The sequence below is a fragment of the Scatophagus argus genome, chromosome 9 (assembly GCF_020382885.2).
Source record: "Scatophagus argus isolate fScaArg1 chromosome 9, fScaArg1.pri, whole genome shotgun sequence".
NCBI classification, from domain to species: domain Eukaryota; kingdom Metazoa; phylum Chordata; class Actinopteri; family Scatophagidae; genus Scatophagus; species Scatophagus argus.
The window spans coordinates 9531620-9551347 of record NC_058501.1 but is presented as its reverse complement, the minus strand read 5'-3'; the positions used below and the strand labels follow the sequence as shown (position 1 = coordinate 9551347).

The 19728-nt window shown below is 40.6% G+C and overlaps 1 protein-coding gene across 4 annotated transcripts in view; it reads left to right on the top strand.

Moving 5' to 3' along the window:
- Positions 1–19728, top strand: part of grb10b (growth factor receptor-bound protein 10b) — a 64351-nt gene that overhangs the window by 22599 nt on the left and 22024 nt on the right. For all 4 annotated transcript variants that reach the window (XM_046398307.1, XM_046398308.1, XM_046398306.1 and 1 more), the window contains 2 exons: positions 7875–8178; positions 10105–10249. In XM_046398307.1, the coding sequence (XP_046254263.1) occupies positions 7875–8178; positions 10105–10249 (449 nt within the window). The remainder of the gene's footprint in view (positions 1–7874; positions 8179–10104; positions 10250–19728) is intronic.

The window sequence follows — 19728 nt, the reverse complement described above, 5'->3', positions numbered from 1 at the left end:
TGCCATTCCAACTAAGTAGTGAGTACATGATAATCTTAACAAACCCCATGAGAAATCGAAGATATGCATTCTTGCTGTGCAGTATTTGTATTGTTTTAGAAAATAAGTTCCAGGTTTTGGTGAGTGTTTGGAGAAAATGTGAGGACAGTTGCCCAAATTCTATACCAGCACGTGCAGTAGGACATACTCAAATACCCTTAAGGAATAGTGCTGTTCTTTGGGTAAGAAAGTTTCAAAGTTGTATGCTTTTATTCTAGACATCAGGGGCTTTTTTTGTTGTTTTTCTTTTTTGGTGCCATTCAGTTTTCTTTCATCTTCTCACCACGCCTTCAAAATAATGTCAAATTAGTACATCCACTAAAGTATATAGACTGAGACAGTATTTGTCACTGTGTGGCAGTTTGTCCTCATCCCTGTTTCATACCTTTTACACAACTGTACAAGTGCAGAACAAATATGAAATAAATGGTCTTGACATGCTATCTTAGTTATTCACTTTCGTCTTATGTAAAAACTTTATATTACATAGAGCCAAGATTAAGATGTGGCTGAAAACTCCAGTGAAAGCCTTGTGAAAACTTGTGTGAAGATTTTTGTCCAAAACTATATACTCAGCTGTCAGTAAAGCATCTTTAAAGAAAGACGGCTTTCAAGAGTCCAAATCATGCCATGAAAAGTGTTTTTGTTTATTCAGGCTAAGGAAGGCAGTGAAGAACCTGTGATCTTTTAGTTCTCAGTTCTACATCTTGTTCTTTGTGATAACATGACATCTGGACAGGTTCTGTCCTGGAGAAAGGTGGAAAAAAGGAGTAGATGTGGTGCTCAGGTATGCTTTGCTTCTTCAAATTAAATTATGTCACGACTACCCCTTTGAGATGCATGTGAAGTTGGGCATGACTTCACTGTAGTCCCATAAAATCCGATCTGACTTTATGAAGGTTATTTAGTTACTTTATTGGCTGATATCTCAGAATGTCTTGTTCTAGTGTTAAGATATCTGAGGTGAGGCAGGTATGCCTTGTTCTCCAAGCTGGAGCAGAGCCACTAATGATGTCAGAGCCAAATATGTATCTGTTTTTGTTTGTAAATGTGGTGTGATTAGATTATTTCTCAGATGGACTTGGAGCTGCTAGGCAACAAATCCCATCAATGGCACCAATGCAGTGCAGTAATCTGACGGCGTGGGTCTGGGGGCCCTGATCAGCCGTGATCGCAGACCTAGAAGCAAAGCTCCCACCTCCAGTTATTCCAGTCATGCCTTTGTAGAGGGAGAGTGACATGCCACGGGCACACACACATGGGCATACACGTGCAGGCACACATGCACGCATGCGGACACGCTCTTACACTCGCAAACAGCAAGGGGTCACATTCCTGAAAAGAAAGGGGCTCTTCAACAGGGGGTTAAGAAAGGTTAGGTTGTGTGCAGATTACAAGGCGATGTGAAAGAAATGTGCTTATTTGAAATGGCAAAAGTGCTAATTGCCACTTAATTGCTGTTTTGACTTCCCTTTTTTCATTTATACATGAAAGATTGACAGATAACAAATAATAAAAACACCAAAAGCAAAGAACACTATAAAAGCACACAAGTTAGCAGGGACATTAAAAGCAGGTTTAAAAAGTTACATTTAATTTCCATTTAATTTCTTGAAACAGGACAGATGTGTGCAGTCATGAATACGATTGTGGAGAGAGCTCCAGAGGGAGGGCCTAGCAATGGAGAAAGTCCTGCCAAGCCAGGTCCGCTGCTTGGTGCCACATTATCCTACTTCACTTCTTCAATCTTGCATGCATCAATCTTACTATTCCTTCTGTCTTTCTTTCAGTCTCGCTAGGTGTTATACCACTAGTGTCTTTATAAATGCATGTCACTGCTGTATATCTTGATTTTCTCTGAAACGTTGTTGTGGGTGCAATTAAGATACAGCCAACAAACTCAAAATTGGGAGGATACAGTTGAGAGTGATAAATTTAGGTAAAGCTTTGTAGTTAGAATAAGTTTCTATAGCCATCCCCTGTGAGGCTGACCCAGTGGTGCTTTGAACTGAATGCTAACATCAGCTTGCTAACACGCTCACAGTGACATTGTTAATATGCTAAGGTATGATGCTCATCATCTTGCAAGCTGATGTTAATTACACTTTATAGACCAAAGCGTTGGGATGGGGCTGTTTCTCAGGGGTTGAGATGGGCCCCTAATACTCGGCTGAAGCTGATGGGAATTCTGCAGGTTTGGTCATACGCCAAATTACTCTAAACTAAAAGTTCAAATTTTCACCCAATGATGGCGCAAGAGGAAAAGTCAGTAGATGATCTGAAGCTGTTACAATTCATCATTAGTGTTGCAGGAACGTCTGCAGAAAATTTCAGGCCATTCAGTAGTTTGAGTCAAAACCATGTTTGTGTATTAGTGTACTAAATGTTATGGCAATCCATTTAATAGTTACTGAGATATATCAGTCTTGACAAAAGTGGTGGACCAATTGATTTGGCTAAAAGAAATATCCTATTTTAAAATTCTAAAATTTAGAATTGAACGTTGATAGTGACTTGTTCTTACAGCTTACTAAGTGATCATTTGCTTTGTATGAAATAAAAGGCCCCATCACTTGGTAATGCCACGCTCCCGTTTCACCCTTTCCCCCTCGTTCATCTCTGTTTTTCCTCCCTCCCTTGCTCCTCCCTCTCCTGTTTCCCTCTAACCCTCCCACACTGTCCCTCCACACCAGGAGGCTTGGCCCTTAGTGGGTGTGTGTGTGCTGTCACCAGTGGTATTGTACTCCCCAGTGCAGGGCCACGCTTTACAGTTTAGACTTGCTCTGTCTATACTCCCACTGATCCCTTTGAATGGAAACCCCTCTGCTGGGCTTGTATTCAGCGGCTGCTGATCCCCCTTATGTGTCTACTATGTGCGTGTGTGTGTGTGTGTGTGTGTGTGTTTTCCATTGATCTGCTGTATACCTCAGGCATTCCCCTTTTTTACAGGAGGGCTGCTCCGCCTCTTTGTTTATAACTAGCAGGAATGATTAAAGAATGCATAGGCTACATTCTGGAGTTAAGGAGAAACATGGAGCCATATGGATCTGTCATCAACACAGTTGGTCTACACAGCTTTGTCTCATTCACTAATGATCATAAACATTTCAAACAGCTTTTATGCAGCTTCTTACCAGACTTAAATAGTTTTACAGTCACTTAATATTGTATTTAGTGTGGCTCAGACAATAGAGGAAGCATTGGCTGGTTTCACTCCTAATTTAATCGATTAGAGGGTCTCAGAAGGGGAGGGAAGAGGCTAAACACATTAGAGGAGTAACTGAACTTGAGCCATGGGAGAGATTAAACCATGAAGAAATGAGCACAAAAGTTCCAGGGCCAGCCATTTAGTTTATAAATGATGCAACTCATCATAGATGTGTGGTGAACAGCCAACATGTTTGAAAAATATGGTGCTCAGCTGAAACTATTTGTTGATTAATGGATTTGCCGATCAACAGAATAATAGCGGACGACTTCAAAAATCAGTTAAAGGTTAAAGTTATTTCTTAAGGACAAAATGCCAAACATCACGAGGTTTGACGGGTGGAAAAGATGTACCTGCCCAATACCTTGTTTGTGATGCTCAGTCAAATTTATATAACTTAAATGTTGAATGCCCAAAGATAAAGAAGTAGCAGACAGAGAGATGTTGAAAAATCTGCAGTATTTAAAGTTTCATCTGATTTTCCTATAGAGCAGAGTATTAACCAAACATCAAACCACCACCACACGGATCAAGTCTGTAAGACAATAATCACACATCTTAAATGAATGATTTGTTTAGAGGAAAAAAGTCTTTGCTTCCTCTGCTTATTTCTATTTTTTACATAGTATTAGCAGTGCATTTACCCTCTTACTTTTTTTTCTCCTTAATAAAGCTCTAGAGGTATTCATACCCTTTTCAAACCCATTTTATCCTGTTCTCCCTCCTGCATTCCTGAATACCACAGCCCCAGCTACTGTAGGATTCTCATCAGAGATCCCTTTTAGCTGGATACAGCCCTAAGTCCTTGCCTGCGATCTGCCAAATGCAGCTGGCTGTTACATCTCTGTTTTGTTCTGTGTAAACCATTTTCTTGGCACATGAGGGTGGAATCAGTTTATGCTGCATGCTCCAGTAATGCTCACAACATGTTGATCTTCACGATGTACAGGTATATCCATACTGCTTGGTGCCAAAAGTTTTCTGGAAAATGGAAATGAATTGTAACCATGCAGCACACCCCTACATCACATGTACAGATGATTTTTCAGCATCCCTTAAAATAAGAATCTCTGCATGCACAGTTTCCCATCACATATGCAGCACACACTACTGCTCTATCTGAGCCAAAGGACCACATGCTTTCAATGAAAATTTGAGGGTATATTTTATGATATTTAAGCTTTCTAGTATGTCATGGGCTAAAGCAAAGTACACTGTTTAGAACTTGTTGACACCTTTTGATAGTTTTTACTAACCAGCTTTTACCATGTGGGATTTAGCTTGGCTGAGCATGTTCATTGGGGAGTTTAAATAATCCTTTTGTTGTTGTTTTGGTCAAACAAATTTAAATACAGCCTTCAATTGAACTATGAATTGAATTGAATTGAACTATGATAGGTTGTGACTATGATTATGATATAAGATTAAATAAAGCTTCATAAATAACCCCTTAGTTCCATTTCATTTCTGTTCTTTTCCGTACATTCCTGTTAATTTCCTTTTGGAAGTTTCCACCTGGACTATTTCCAGAATTTTGCAACCCTGATCAAAGCTGCAAATTGTCATTGTCAACAGGTCTGTCGACATCTGTAGATTTGTGTGCTGCCTGCTGTTCTGATCTGAGCTGGTCTGATATTTTGGTAGGATCTAATTAATAGCAGTAATATTGTAAAACCAGGCGTGCCGGGGCCTCAGTGCATTTGTTGTGCGTAAATAAAGGTGTTTATTTCTCTTCTACCTGCCAATGCTAAGTATCTGGCGTAACTCCCTGGTCCAAATGTTCATGGGTTTAAATCCTGTGCATGCGTGACTGACTTCATGCTGTCTGTGTCATCAGTCTGTCTGTCTTACACCCAGATGGATGACGCATGTCTTTGTTTGCTTGATTGTGACATGCATAGGTGATTGCGCCTGTTGACTGATCATGACGCAAATATCCTACATGCGTGTGTGAGTTTATAGGTTGTGTTTTCTTTGTATACAAACAGCTCTGCCTCCAGGGTCCAAACTAGGTTTTGGTTTCATGAGGAAAAAAATCTCATCTAATGAGAATGGTTTGATGACGAACAGATATTCAGGGTAAAAGTCATTTTTAGAATTTTGTTCTTTTCTGTTGTCATTTCTGGTTTACCCTCATAGCATTTGGTTTGATTCTGTTGTCCTAAAAATGTTATATTTAGAAATTATTTTTATTTCTACTGCTGCTGAATACAGGTAATGTTGCTCTGTCTTGTGTTACAGGTGTCTATGCCCTGTCCTTAGCCTTGTGTATAGCCTTGTATGCACCTTGTGTCCTGTGGTATATAGCTCTTTAGCTCTCCAGGCTATCTATAAGTCGCTGCTCCAGCTTACCTGTCACTATTAATACCTACAGATTAACCACCTGTGATTCACAGGCACCTGTGATACAGCTACCTGACACGTTTTCAGGAAAAGCTTTTCAAAGGCGACATGTTAGTTTTAGCAGGTAGCTTTTAGCACCAGTGCTCGAGATAAAGCCATGCTGCTAGGGATGATGATGTTTACTAGCCTGCTAACCTGTGTCTGTTGTTGTTGTTGATGTTCCCTCTGGGAATTTTTTTTCTTAGGGAAAAAAAAAATCTGGTGTGCTTCCACAGGAAACTCATCCCTTTCTGCGCTGAGGGGCTCACTTTGAAGCCAGTGCTTTTAAAACTTCACATCAATCAAATTGTTGTATTCCAGTGTTAGCTTTCTGTTGAGCAGCAGGACTTTTATCTGCTTTAGAGTGGCATGACCCTTGCACCACCTTGCATGATCCAGCTGTCAGCAGCCTAGCACCCTGCACTTTGCTGAAGTTTAAGCCTTAGAGATCCCAACAGCAGGATTGCAAAGTCAAAATATGATGGCTTTCTTTCTTTCTTTCTTTCTGCCTCAGTTTTTTTATATACTGACGAGGGTAGCGATATCTGAACCCCAGCCTACCTCTATTTTTAGGAACCTGACAGCTCTGCTGCTGGGGCCTATTGGAATTGCCAATGGAAAGAAAATTAGGTAATGAGGGACAAAGTGCAGTAAATTTGAGAAGTTTGCCACAAAAATGAATAATTATACTTACTATTATTGTTTCAGAATATTTAGAATTTGACCCTCATGCAAACTGTAGCAGTCAATGAGAAATAGAGTAGATAGACTTTAAACACTGATTTCTCACATATAGAGTGATCAGTTTGGGAAAATAAGTCATCTGTGATCCCTCACTTTGGGGGGAGCTCAACAAGATCAAGTCTCCCTCAGTGTCTAAGGTTTGTCTAAGACCTACCTAATCAGGCATTGTGCTGGGGAACCTCATCCAACACATCTGATAAGAATCCTGATAAGTACCCATTCTTTTGACTAGATTAGAGACGTGGTTTCAAATAATTTTTTAATTAAATACATTTTAAAAATGGTCCAGGTTGTTCTGCTGATGGAAAAAATAAAATAACTAAAATGGCCATTTCTGGTGCCATAATAAAGTGTTAATCTTATCTCACTGACTTTTATCGGGATTCATATTATTTGAACATGTGGGTGAGTTCTAATATCAGTTTGGGGTTTCCTCACATGAACCCCATACATTTGAGAGCCCCGGCCCTGCACAATTAGAGCTTGTCTCCACCTAGTGGTTGACAAGTGTTCTACAGTAAGTACATTAGAAGGGCTCTGGTTACAGAGATTTGATGAAGAATTCATGAGATAGATTTCTTTTTCATATTTAAGAATTAATTATCACAAGATGAGTCACCACTGCAATTATAATTTAGAAAGAGCAAAGTTTGGCACCCATTTTGCCCAAATGATAAAACTTTCACAGCATGAAGCAATTACAGAGAGAGCTTCCTTTCAGTTGCGCTTTCTTCAGTTCTTCTTTGATTCAACATGCTACTGGAGACAGTTGGAAAATTCACCTAACGAATATAAATGCACCTAGCGGGTTTCATAGGGGCTTTCAGGATAGATCCTCTTCTGAAAAGAATTCCACGTCCTGCTTTTAAGGACCTTTTAAAAGCAGAATGTTTGATACATGCAGCGAATGTAGAACAGATGCTTAGAGTGCGATGCCTTTGCTGTGAACCCCCGTGGTGAGAGTTGAAAAGTGTTGCGGGCAGGTTTGAGCTTGTACCTTTTATCCCTGGAGATTTGGCTCACAGGGCAGCACAATGTACGTTGTCAAGATAGTCTTGCTGATTGAGCACTCTGGCAAAACTGGTTACCAATATACGTGTGTGTGTGTGTGTGTTCTGTGCATGCCAATTTTTTTTTCCTTCAGTATTACTTAGAAGGGCTGTGCAAAGTTAGGTCAAGGGTTCAAATGCTGGCCACAATGAAACGATGGAGAAACTGAAATAGAAAAGGGAAAGTCCCAACAATATCCAGGGACTTTACCTCTTTTTTTTGTGCCTCAACTATTTGAAACCAAAGCTGTAGGGTTATAGGACTTTAATTTTTCTTTCATTTTGCTTTGTTGTATTTAGCGTTTAGCGTTTTAGCGTTATTTAGCGTTTCTTTCCAGTTTTCCGGACATTAACAGGCATGTCTTGACTCTTCATTTGGGGGATTTTCTACATTTTTACTTTCAATTCCTGTTAATTTCAGTCTGTGATTTGTTCCCTTGTGTCTCCTCCAGAGGATGACGTTGATTTAGAGGCCCTGGTGAATGATATGAACTCTTCATTGGAGAGCCTGTATTCCACCTGCAGTGGTCAGCAAACAGAGTCCACCCCACTACTGCACAATGGACAGGCCTCTTCCTCACAGCAACACCATCACCATCACCATCACCACACGCAACTCAGCCAGCCTCGGCAGGGTCAGCACTCAAATACGCTAAGCCACGTCTCCCCGGAGCCAACTTCCTCCTCCTCCTCGTCTGTGGAGTCACACCAAACTGGCCTCCGACGGTCACAACCCATGCACATCCTCGCTGTCAGGTAGGTGTTTCCACGGTGCATGCAGGTTCTTAACTGATATTGATATACTTCTTTGTCCATTTCCGTAGCGCATAGTTGGAAGAGCTGTGTGGTGAAAGCTGTGAAGAAAGGGAGCAGGCCCCTAGAGGGAGCTGTCCAAACTAGCATGAAAGACAGCTTTCATAAACATATATTTGTTTGCAGAGTGGCACAGTGCGTTTGGCACAAAGGGAAATGGTTCCATCCCTAAGGTTGTGCTGCTTTTGATGCACCAGATACATTTGTGATAGTAACAGTAAAAAGAAATTGTAAAGTCACACAGAGTTTGGTACAGTTAGTGCTTAGAATTTTTACTCAATGCAAAACAGTAAACAATTAATTATTCAAAATGAATCATTTAGCAAGTTGACAGAGGATTAACTATTCTGATAATCAGTTAGTTCTGTAAGACAATTTTCATGAAAAAAAAAGCCAAACGTCACTTTATTCCACCCTCTCATTGGTGAGGATTTTCTGCTCCTTTTTGTCTTCCGTGTTATCATAAACTTCATTCCTTTAGTTTTTGAAGTTTTTGTTGGAAATAACAAACATTTCATTTTAAGAGGTCAGCTTGAAATGTTCACAGATTTTCTGACATGTTACTGACCAAATGACATCATGAAAAAGATGGTTAGTTGCAGGACTGAATTGATGTATATACCACACGGCTGAAGGAAATTTGGCATGGACTGCTCCTCAGTAAAATGTGTGTGTTCATCAGGTGCACTTGAGCAAACAGAAGTATGGCACTCAGCTTTAAGCTAACTCTTTCCATCCTCTGTAAGCACACACATACAGAGCAGCAATCCTTTTTTTCTTCTTTCCACATTTGAAAAAAAAGTCTCTCACTGTACATCCCTCCACACCCTCACGATAATTGGACATAACGTTTCCTCCCCACTCCCTATCTTTAGCCTTTGAATGACCTGTTCCTCCTTGTCATTCCCTTTTTGTCTCAAACTACACCAGCAGGAGGAGAAAGGTAAAAACTCCCATTTATTTTAACACCAAGTGCAAATGTCTCTTTCAGTTGAAAGAGTAGCAACCTCTCCTCAACACTGTTATTGTTTGCATTCAACAGTGAGTATGCTCACTCACACATACATACATGTACATATACACATACATATATGACAGAGATGCGGGAATGTTAAGCTAATGGAGTATTCTGTCTTTTGAGCTCTCTCTCAAACACACACACACACACACACACACACACATTCTCACACTCGCACACAGACTCAGGCCCTGAAGTTCTTATTATGCAGGGCTGACCTCTGGATAACCCTGTTCTCAAGCTCAGATGGGACAACATCAAAAGGCCTGTTCCCTTTTGAACTCATTTGGTTCTACAGAGAGACAAGGTTTGATAGAAAAAGAGAGAAAGAGAAGGAGAGGCTTCTAGAGTGATTCTCTGGGCTGTCGGCCTAGCTAGAATTTCACAAACTAACCTGGCCGTTTTTAAAAAAACAAAAATGACTGGATTCTGAAAAGTTTATTACCACTTGTCAAGTCATCGTTTCTCTGTCAGGCCCCAAGCTTACACTATACTAGCCTAATTTAAAAGTTACTTTAAAGTGATGTCTTGATTCAATATTGATGATTGCGTGATAAATTAGGTAGCAGGCTGCTGGGGCTTGTGATTTCCACTGCATTATGGGTAGATCAGATGGAAGCCGACATGAGCCTTGGTACTGTACAGCAGAGCTCTGTCTCCCGCACATACTTCACATGTGTCAGCACTTCTCATTTCGAAGTTCTCCAATTCCACTTTTCAAGAGGCTGTTCCAGGTCATGACCTGAGACTTCAGGTCAACTGTTTTTCAACATTTTGTAAACACAAGCTAATACTGCAAAGTATATTTGACCACAGTATAACTGTTCCTTTGTCCTGTTTCCATTGTCCAGGAGGCTGCAGGAGGAGGAGCAGCAGCTGAGGACTTCATCTCTCCCGGCCATCCCAAACCCCTTCCCTGAGCTTTGCAGTCCAGCCAGCTCCCCTGTCCTCAGTCCTGGCTCTCTGCCTCCTGGAGAGCCCTCTACTTGCAACTATGTAAGTCAAACCTCACAAAAACACAAGACACTTTCCAGCAATGCTGACTTTTCAGGAATTCAGAGAACAATAAAAAAAGAATTCTCTGCATTATAATTTTATGTTGTTGGATACCAAACCTAGTATTTATATGGTTTGGGAGACCATTCCAGATGCTTCTGTCTTTGAAAAACAGGATCTGAGACTTTGGCTGATTTTGATATACTTTTATGTTGATAACTGAGACATGTGTGACTCGAGTCACTTGTTTTGAAGGGAGCAGGATTTAAATATATCGTAAATCAACTGTGTGTAGTGGTCAACTGTGTACTGGACATAAGCATTTAGGAATTTCCCTGCTGTGTCTCTGTCCCATGTTTTGCTCGTCTGAGACATGTTGATTGCTTGCATGTGACGGCACTGTTGCTGTTCAGTGCATGTGTGAGCTTGAGGTTTTGTGGCTTTGTTTCAGAAAACAGAGTGACGTGAAGAGAGAAGGAACAGAGACTGTGTGTATGTGTATGTGTGTACCTTACACACATGGGTTTTTTGTATCGTGTGTTCATTGACAAAGATTTAGAGACTGAACTGTCTATTCCTGGAAGCCAGAATCCCTCCATCAGCACTTTTAATGATCTTCACATGGGGCCAGCCAGCGCTGGTTACAGTAACATTCCAGCTTACAGTAATGTGAGGGCGGACTATTTCTCATAAATACTCTCCCTGGCTAGAATCCTGGTGAGTTCTGGTCATGGCTCTTATGGTACAAGATCATGCACTACAGTTCTGTTGAAGTTGTTTCTGGCCAACATGCAAGTCTGACTCTAATATGACCTGCTCTGATTTCTCAGACGTCGACTCATAATTCACTTGATGAGCTGGCAAACCTGTGGCAACCAGTAAATGCTCGACGAGTTGGGAAGTTGCGGCTTTGAGTTACCATCTGTGACATAAATAAAGCTCTAAATATTTAATGTTGCACTGAGCCCTGGAAGGTTAAGTTTCATTCTAGTCTTCACGAGTGGGAAAGTTGTTTCGCTCTGTAGGAATGTCATAGGTTTGAATTACTAGCTGTGGCATAAATTCAACAGTGCATTGTAAATCTTGGTTCATACAGTAAATGGATCAAAGATTAATGCCTCACTAAGTGGTTATGGGTTTTGCCTTGAACTACTAGATGTGACATAACATTGGCTCCGTGTAAGTAAAGCAGGCGTGTCTGGTAAATATTCAGAAACTAATTTGTTGGACTGGGAGACTTGCATGTGATGGGAATGTTGTTGATTTTGGAATTTCCAGATGGCCTGTTAAGAGTGCAGTTAAGTGGACTAAGGGATTGATGGAGGTGTAGGGAACTTGTAGATTAGCGGCAGAGGTAAATCATTTCTGCGGTTGAGTATGACTGTCCACATGTTGGTGAAATGGATTATTTGTGGGTATTCGTATGTAGAGGACAATCATGGATCCACAGGGCCTATAGCACTGTGGGCAGTTTTGGGTCACAGATGTGGTGTCTGTAGGTGGAGGAGCAGTTTTGGTGCTCTCTTCTTCTGTATTGCTATTTTGCTTCCATGAGGTCCTTGTCCTGTTACATTGTGCCTTCATAAGTCATCCATCTTCAAAGATGTACAATAGTCAGACGATAAAATATCTGTAAAAGTGCAGATCAGTAAATCAGTAGAACTGCTGCACGTCTGACCAACTTTGCTTTTTTGAGCCAAAACTGGATTTGGAGTTACGCCAATCGGTCTTTGGCGTTGATTGTACACAAACCCACGTCACAGCAGCCCTGTTTCTAATTTTTAGTTTGTGCTATGACCTTTATAGAGTATAAGGGGGGGTTGTTTTAATAACAAAACACTTTGTTTGTTTATTGTTCTACGAGTTTAATTTAATTTTAACATTTCTGGTTTCTTTTTGATCATCCAGAGAAGACCTCAAAATAATTACCATTCTCTATAGTTTGCTCAGAATGCACTAAAACTTAAACACGACCATGAAGGAAAAGCAAAGTCATTGCCGGCTTTGTTTTGCATAGACCACCAAACTTATGCAATGAAGAAGCAATGCTGAGAAACAGTTCTGGAAAATTTAATCCTTTCTGTGTTTACCATGTGCTCACTGTGCACACACTTGTGTAAACTTGTGTAAACTTGTGTGAGTGTGCTCTGCATCTGTCTGTGCATATGGGTGTGTTTGTTTTTTAGATACATGTGTGTTTGTGTGTTTGTGCTCACATCTGCCTGTTTGTCTTTGTGAGTTCTGTAAACTATTTACAGCATTGGCAGTGTCTGTCCATTGTTGATGGCTATGGAAAGTATGTCTCATTGTGGTTGCTCTTCAGTGGAAATTTAATTCAGCACCTTTCCACTGAAAAAAAAAAAAAAAACCCTCCTGCAGAGCTGTCTCATCACACACATGTGCTTTTGGGCTCGAGCTCCAGAGGCATGTGGAACAGTAGTAACACCGTCACTACTATCAACACAGCTATCATGCAAACATGTATTCCTCACTTGAATGGTTCATGTGGGTGGAGGAGGGGGTGATGTGTTCAGGGTTTGACAGAGCAGGTAAATTATTGCTCCAAGCCCACTCACCAAGACCTCTAACCATAATCCTTTCAGCCATATGTGCTCTGTTTTGGGCCTTTTTTTTCTGTCTTTATCCTTCTTCGTCAGTCTGGCTCTGTCTGCGCCTCTCCCTGCCCTCCAAACATCCAGTCCAGTGAGCCAGCCTGCTGGTGAGAAGTTTCTCTGTTTAGTTTACTGAATTTTCCAACCTCCGGGCACTTTCTGACAGACTCTCATACTTCTGTCCCTCCTTACCTCACTCCTTGGCCTCAGAGGATGCAGTGCTGGGTTGTCAGGAGTCACTGTGCAAGCTGTTTGACATGGCCAAATGATTCCCAGTTTCCTCATTTTCCTCCACTCTCCTCTCACTCCAGTCATTCCCCATTCTTGGTGCTCCTGTCTCCAGTGTGTCTTTGGAGCTGTGTATTCTTCAAGAGAAAAATATGAAATAGAGACCTGCTATTTTCGGTAAAATTAATAGAAATAAAATGCAGTTAAAGTAATTTAGTTGTTCATACTGCCCAGATGATGCTTTAGAAGTATTCTGATGTGTTTACCACAGGTGTGTGTGTGTGTGAAACTTATTTATATTTAGGTCGTTGTTCTAAAGTCTAGCATCAATGAAACATATCAAGCCAAATGAGAATGAATGCATCTGGCTGGTGTAGGAGCTACAGGATGATTCAGAGCATCGAACTAGGAAGCTGCCATCTATGAGTACTGGCACCGGTTCAGTGTGCTATGTGTGAAAATGTGCACAGATGGGCACATATCCTTAAAACAGTGACTTGTGGAGCCTGATAAGGATTACTACAAACATGATCAGGGTTTCATGGAGTTCCAAAACTCCATACAACTCTCCGTACACTGTCCTCTGGCCAAAACGCAGGTATTACAAGCACACTACACTTTAGAAATACTAGGAGCTAGGCCTGTGTAATCTGTGTCGTGCAATGGAAAAAGCTATAAGAAGCCTTGAATGCAAGGCAGTTAGCTGGTATATCCATTAATTTTCTCAGTCTAGCTTCTGGACAGTCTGTCCTCAGTAGTGCAATAGAGAGCGCTTTTATGTGCTTATTTGGACACTGTGTTCTCATAGCTGCCCCGGTCCTTCGAGTGTGGGAACACTGATTTGATCACCGGGTTGCCAGATTTTGCTGGATTTACTGTACTTGGACTGGATGTCCTGTAGCTCACTGTGCTCTATGGTATGGCAGGATCTCCACGCCCTGTCTCTGCTGCTCTGTGTTTCATTATCTTTCTATTGGTCTGTCTGTCTCCTGGGGTCTTAGACTGTATGTCAGTGTTTATTCTTCTGTCACAATTGTTCCTCTGTCATCATTTCACCCCTTTGTCCATTACTTGAAACTTTTAGTTTAGTCAAAATCCCTGTTGTTCAGCTGGCAGGAGTACTGTGCAGTGTGTCCTGTAACAATTGAGATTACTAGATGAATGCTTATTCACACATGATGAAATAAGAGGCCTAAAATAGTGCATGGTGCCAGACGAGCAGTGGAGGTTGGGTTGGCACTAATAATGTTAGCAAATGAGCTGTTAGTGCTCAGTCGCACAAGTCTGACAAATGATGGTACTGCTTTCTGTATCATGCAGGTTAGAGGAAACATGCAAACAGCCTGTCCAGCATCTCTTCATGCTTTCTAGCATTAATAGAATAATAACTTATTAAATCTCACAATATTAAAATGTGAAATACATGTTTACGTGCCACTTTCTTCCATTTTGTAAGAAAAACATTGTTTTGCTAGAATGGAAATACGTTCTTTTCATTATATGCTGCAGGTGAGTTTTTTTTAATTTATTTATTGTATTTTGGAGCTGACACAGCTGCTGCAGTGTCCCTGAAGGGCTCATTAACATTTGTTCTAATCATGGCGATGCCGATCACTTTTTCATTTCATCTCACTGTTCCGCTCTCCTCTCTCTCTGCATGACTTTGCCTCTAGTTGAGTCAGCCTGACTTCAAAGATCTGACACCTACGTATCAAAAAAAGCATTTTGTGAATGCTGCTATCGAGTGTACTGTACTGAAGTTTAATTTTAATAATGAGCTCATGATGTTAGCAGCTTCAGCTTCACCTGTTTTAAATGAAGCTCAATTTACGGTCATTACTGTTAGGCTTGTCTGAAACTGAAAATGAAGTGAATCCAGTATAAGGAATCCTGTCTGCTTTTATTTTGATTATTCAGAATAAGAAGTAACAAAGGAAATATAACACATGGGACATACGATCATATTTTGCATCTGAGCAAGCTGCCAAAAAGACTTTAAAAATGTCATCAGCATTACTTCGGATATGCTGCAGAATATGAATGTTGCATACACTCACTCATAATGTGAGTCTGCCTCAGCAACTGGAAGACATCAGTAAATTAATAAGTAGCTAGAGTTTTATGTGAGGGAAAGTTTTCAACACATTCCTGATCTATGTGTGCTTGTACGTTGAAAATGTGAGGAACTGTGAGGGACCTACAGACCCCAAAGTGCTCTTTATAGAAACATCAACACTTTCAAACAAAAAAGTTTTCAAAACAAAAGTTTTGAAAGTCAAGTTCTGTGTTTGATAATATGGCTAAAACAAGCTGTAAATACAAGACTGACATAATTTCCTCTTATAATGTTCATGTGGCGAACTTGAGAAAAATAAACTGATTTAAACAGCTTTACAACATCAAATTGCTTCTTTACCAGGTGATGTTTGATCAGCGTAATCTTAAGCTTCTATAGCGTTACCAATTTAACAGTGAATGCTGGAAGCATTGAGTCTAATTGCTGAAAAGAAGGCAGAAGGGTATAAACTAGAACCAGCCACTACATAAATGATGGGCACCGATCCATTCCTACTTTTGCTCTTTTGGCACTGAAGCATGGCATTCTTTGGCTGCCTCCTTCCTCGGTGTTGGAAATACTCCGGGTCAGAGGGTAGATTTTTCCACTGTAAACAGAAAAGCAGAATGGAATGCTGTCGATGCCCAAACTGTTGGCCTCAATGTGTGGGAACGTCTGTGGCCGCGTGCGTGAGTGTGTGTATTTAAAAGTAAGGATGGATTGGAGGTTCAGTTTTGTGTGCAGTTTGTGTATGTGTGTGCGTCTCATGGCTGTATGTTCATCTTTACAAGTGGGGGAGTGTTGATCTGTGAGAGTGTTGGGCAATGTGTGTGTGTGTGTTTGTGTGTGTGCGCACGTGCATGTGCGTTCTGCTTCTCATTGACACACTGATGCGTTCTGCAGGCCCACACTGTGCGGAGATCAAAGGTGACACAGCGCCAGAAATCTGCTGGCTCATTCCTCCAGCCGCCAGCTTGCTTTTAAATGCAAGTGAAATATGGAGCACACACACACACACACACACACGGATATGTCTCTCACTTGCATGTTATCCGATGTTCTGTGTGGCGAAGGTAAAGAGAGCATGCAGGCAGCACAGTTACCTTTTGTCAGCATACATGTCCCTGCTCTCTTTCTCTTTCTCTTCCTCTTTCTCTTTCTCTTTCTCTTTCTCTTTCTCTTTCTCAAGCAGACACGCACATCAACATGTACACAAATTGCACTGAGTAAGTGAGAGGATTTGCGGCATTCAGAGCTGTAAGCTACAAATTGTTTGGCTGCTGTTGGACAAATGCGATCTTGAGAAGAGACAGGCAGGTTGTGGTCGAATCTGGAACTTGTCGTGTGTCAGGGCCATATTTATCCCCTGCTGTTAAATGGAAACATGCCTCGACCTGCTGCTGCCACACGTCCACACACACATGCACGAACAGGCACACATGTACACATGGCCTGCTGTGGAATAATAAGCTAGGTTGGAATTACTAGTCTGAGCAGTGGCTCAGTTTAAAGAATTAAGATATTAAAATTTGCACTGAATAAAGCCACTTAGGAACAGATTAATATTTCATAGTTTGTGTATGAAGATCTGGTTATGTGACATTTTTGACTGCCATTTGTGGATTATTGAGGTCATTGCATAGAAAATAGAAAAATAAAGTCCAGACAAAATTAAGATTGTGGAAGAACTGTGGTTGACTCTTGGAGCATATGCAAATTGTCAGAATGGTACTGTTGCATGCTAAATTAAATTACACACTTCCACTAAAAATAGGTCAGCGTCACTGCAACCATCGAGTCATGTGCTGCTAACATCCACTGCCTACACTATGGCAGAAAACTGCACAACTTGATAGCCCTGAGCCAGTGAAAAAATAGCATTGTATAAAGTCACTGCTAACTCACTCAATAGCTGATTTGTAGCGGGCATCAGAGGGTAGCTTTAGCTATAGCTCACTACGTAATGCAAGCACATGTATTCAACATGAATACAGTGGAAAGAGATTCGTGTACTAGAAAACAAAATATTACCTTATAGACACACTTCAAAAACATATCTGCCAAACATGGCAGTGCAAGAAAACAATGTAACAATATCTGAAAACCACAACCATAGCACTGTTGACTTGTTTCAAGAGACAGTGTGTTCAAGCGAAGAGAAACTTTGATTCGGTCAGCCACTAAGTTTGTGCACAGCATACATTATGACTAAAGTAAATAGAACACTCCTGATCTCAGACTGCCCATTTGGCCTGCATGGAAACAACAATTTTAACTTTGTTTTGGAGTATTATCTTCAGAAAGCGCACAGGAAACCAAGCAAAAGCAGGTAGAGTCCCGATGTAGCCTAAACATCGCCGGCCAATCAGTAAAGCAATACGGTCAGGCTGTCAGACAGATACAATAGATATGAATGTGCATTTGGTTCCCTTCACCCCAGCATCAAATTATGTCATATTTTTTTAAGCTATAGATTAATGAGGAAAGCCTAGTCAGAGCACTTTAACTTGTACATTGAGGTAATGATAGGAAACCACAAGTCTTAAATAATACTTAATACTTAATATACTTAATAGTTGATAGTTAATTCTCTTCTACATCTCTGTATTGAACTGAACTAAATAAATGTCTTTCCATGGGAACTTGACAGGACCACCCAGGCACTGCAGATGATGCACTTTTAATAGTCCATTCCTCACTCCTTGTCCCAAAAGGCAAGCGGTGTAAGATTAGAAGCCACAACTTTCACCCAGCTAATAGGCTAAGATCCCATTACTTCTGCAGCTAATGGGAATCCCTGATAGCTTTCGCTCTCTCCGCTGTCTCTACATTTTAGGTGGTCAGAGTATCAAACCTGTGCGCTTATGCATTTATCTACTCTGGACAAACTACTGAGTATAAAAAAAATATGTTGTTGGAAAACAATATAAGAAAACATACTTGTTAGATACCACAGTTTAAGCTGGGCCTGTAGGGTGACGAATTTAACTCAGTTATTTTGTATAACACAGGTGGGTTTTTTTTTAAGCGGACCATTTCAAGTGTGCGTACTCTCATTCTTATGCACACACATATGTGCCTAAACATAGGTGCTGTCTGGGTTTGTGTGTGTGTACATGTGTTTCACAAAGAGGGCAATGTGTTGCTGCCTGTAGGCATTGCATCTGGCCTAAGCTAAGCAGAGCTGCTGGACTCATGTAGGTCATGAGGGCTGCATCTCCCTCTCTCTCTCTCTTTGCTTTCTCTCTGTCTTCTGTCTCTTTCTCTCCTGTCTCTCTCTCTCTCTCTCTCTCTCAGGGAAAGTAGGACAGCTCAGATTTCTGAGCTGCTTCTGTGAAATGGCAGAAAAGAAGGGACGATAGAGGAATAAGCAGAAGGAGGAATTTGAAATCTGCTATAACGTAATCATTGGAAAATGGTAAATTTATCACATGCCTTTTAATAGATTACACATGTTTGTTTTTATTTATTTATGTTTTATTTTTTTTGTAACGAAGTCACAGATTATGGCATAACTTAACTACAGTATTATCAAACAGCAACTCATATAGTCAGCTCGAGGTGAAAAGCTGAATCGGAAGATGACAGGAGGAAAAAAAATAAATATTCTAATTTGTTCTCATGTTTGTACACGTGTCTTCTTACCTGACAAACCTTAAAAAAGACTAACACCAGTAGAAAAGACAGGACAGGCCACTTTTATTTAAAGTAAGAAAACAAAAGTTTTGTCTCAAAGGTGAAATTTGATAGCATGCCTTTTAGTGTTAGAATTTAGTAACAAAGAGCTGCCAAAAATTAACAAAACAAAATCTCTGAGTGATGACAGAAGATGTTGTGATCTTGGTATGTCCAGAGAAATTTCCCTTCTATTAGGGACAGCAACACATACTGTGATTCCTTTGAATGGAAAATGATTGTTTGTAGCTGCCTGAGATGCTATTAGCCAACTTTTTACTCTCATGGAACACAAGGACCTGTGGATGTTTCCATTTCATACTGTGATTTTTCTTTCTCTGTCTTCATTTTACTTTTTGTACTTTTATTGTTGCTATTACTGAGCATCTTTATTATAATTTTATGATCATTCATACATAGCATTATTACAAATAGTTTTTTGTTAGTATAACTGATTTTCTGCTGTTTATATCAATTCCACATTGAAAGTTTTGTCAATGTATAAAATGTGCACTGTGTACCACTGTTTGCCATACAACTAATCGGCCATTTCCACTATTTTGCCCAAATTATACCAATGATGTCATCCTTTGCCCAGTCACAATTCCCATGCTCCATCCTTCTGCCCTCCTGCTGTCATAGGACAATGGCTCCAAATCAGCAGCAGTCTGAAAAGAAATTCACTGCCTCGGGTTTGCTGGCAGTCACTCCTGGTGCACAATTAGCATCCGTTCCCACTTTTACTCCTGTTGGTAAAATATTTGGCTCCATGCTGGGTGTTTCTCAGCAGATAGCTTCAGTAAATAGGGGAGAGGCTGTCCTTGCATCATCATAACCCATTCTGGATGGCTTTTAGGAAGTGTGTGTTGCCACACAATGTGCATGTGCATATTTAATAGCAAAGTGCA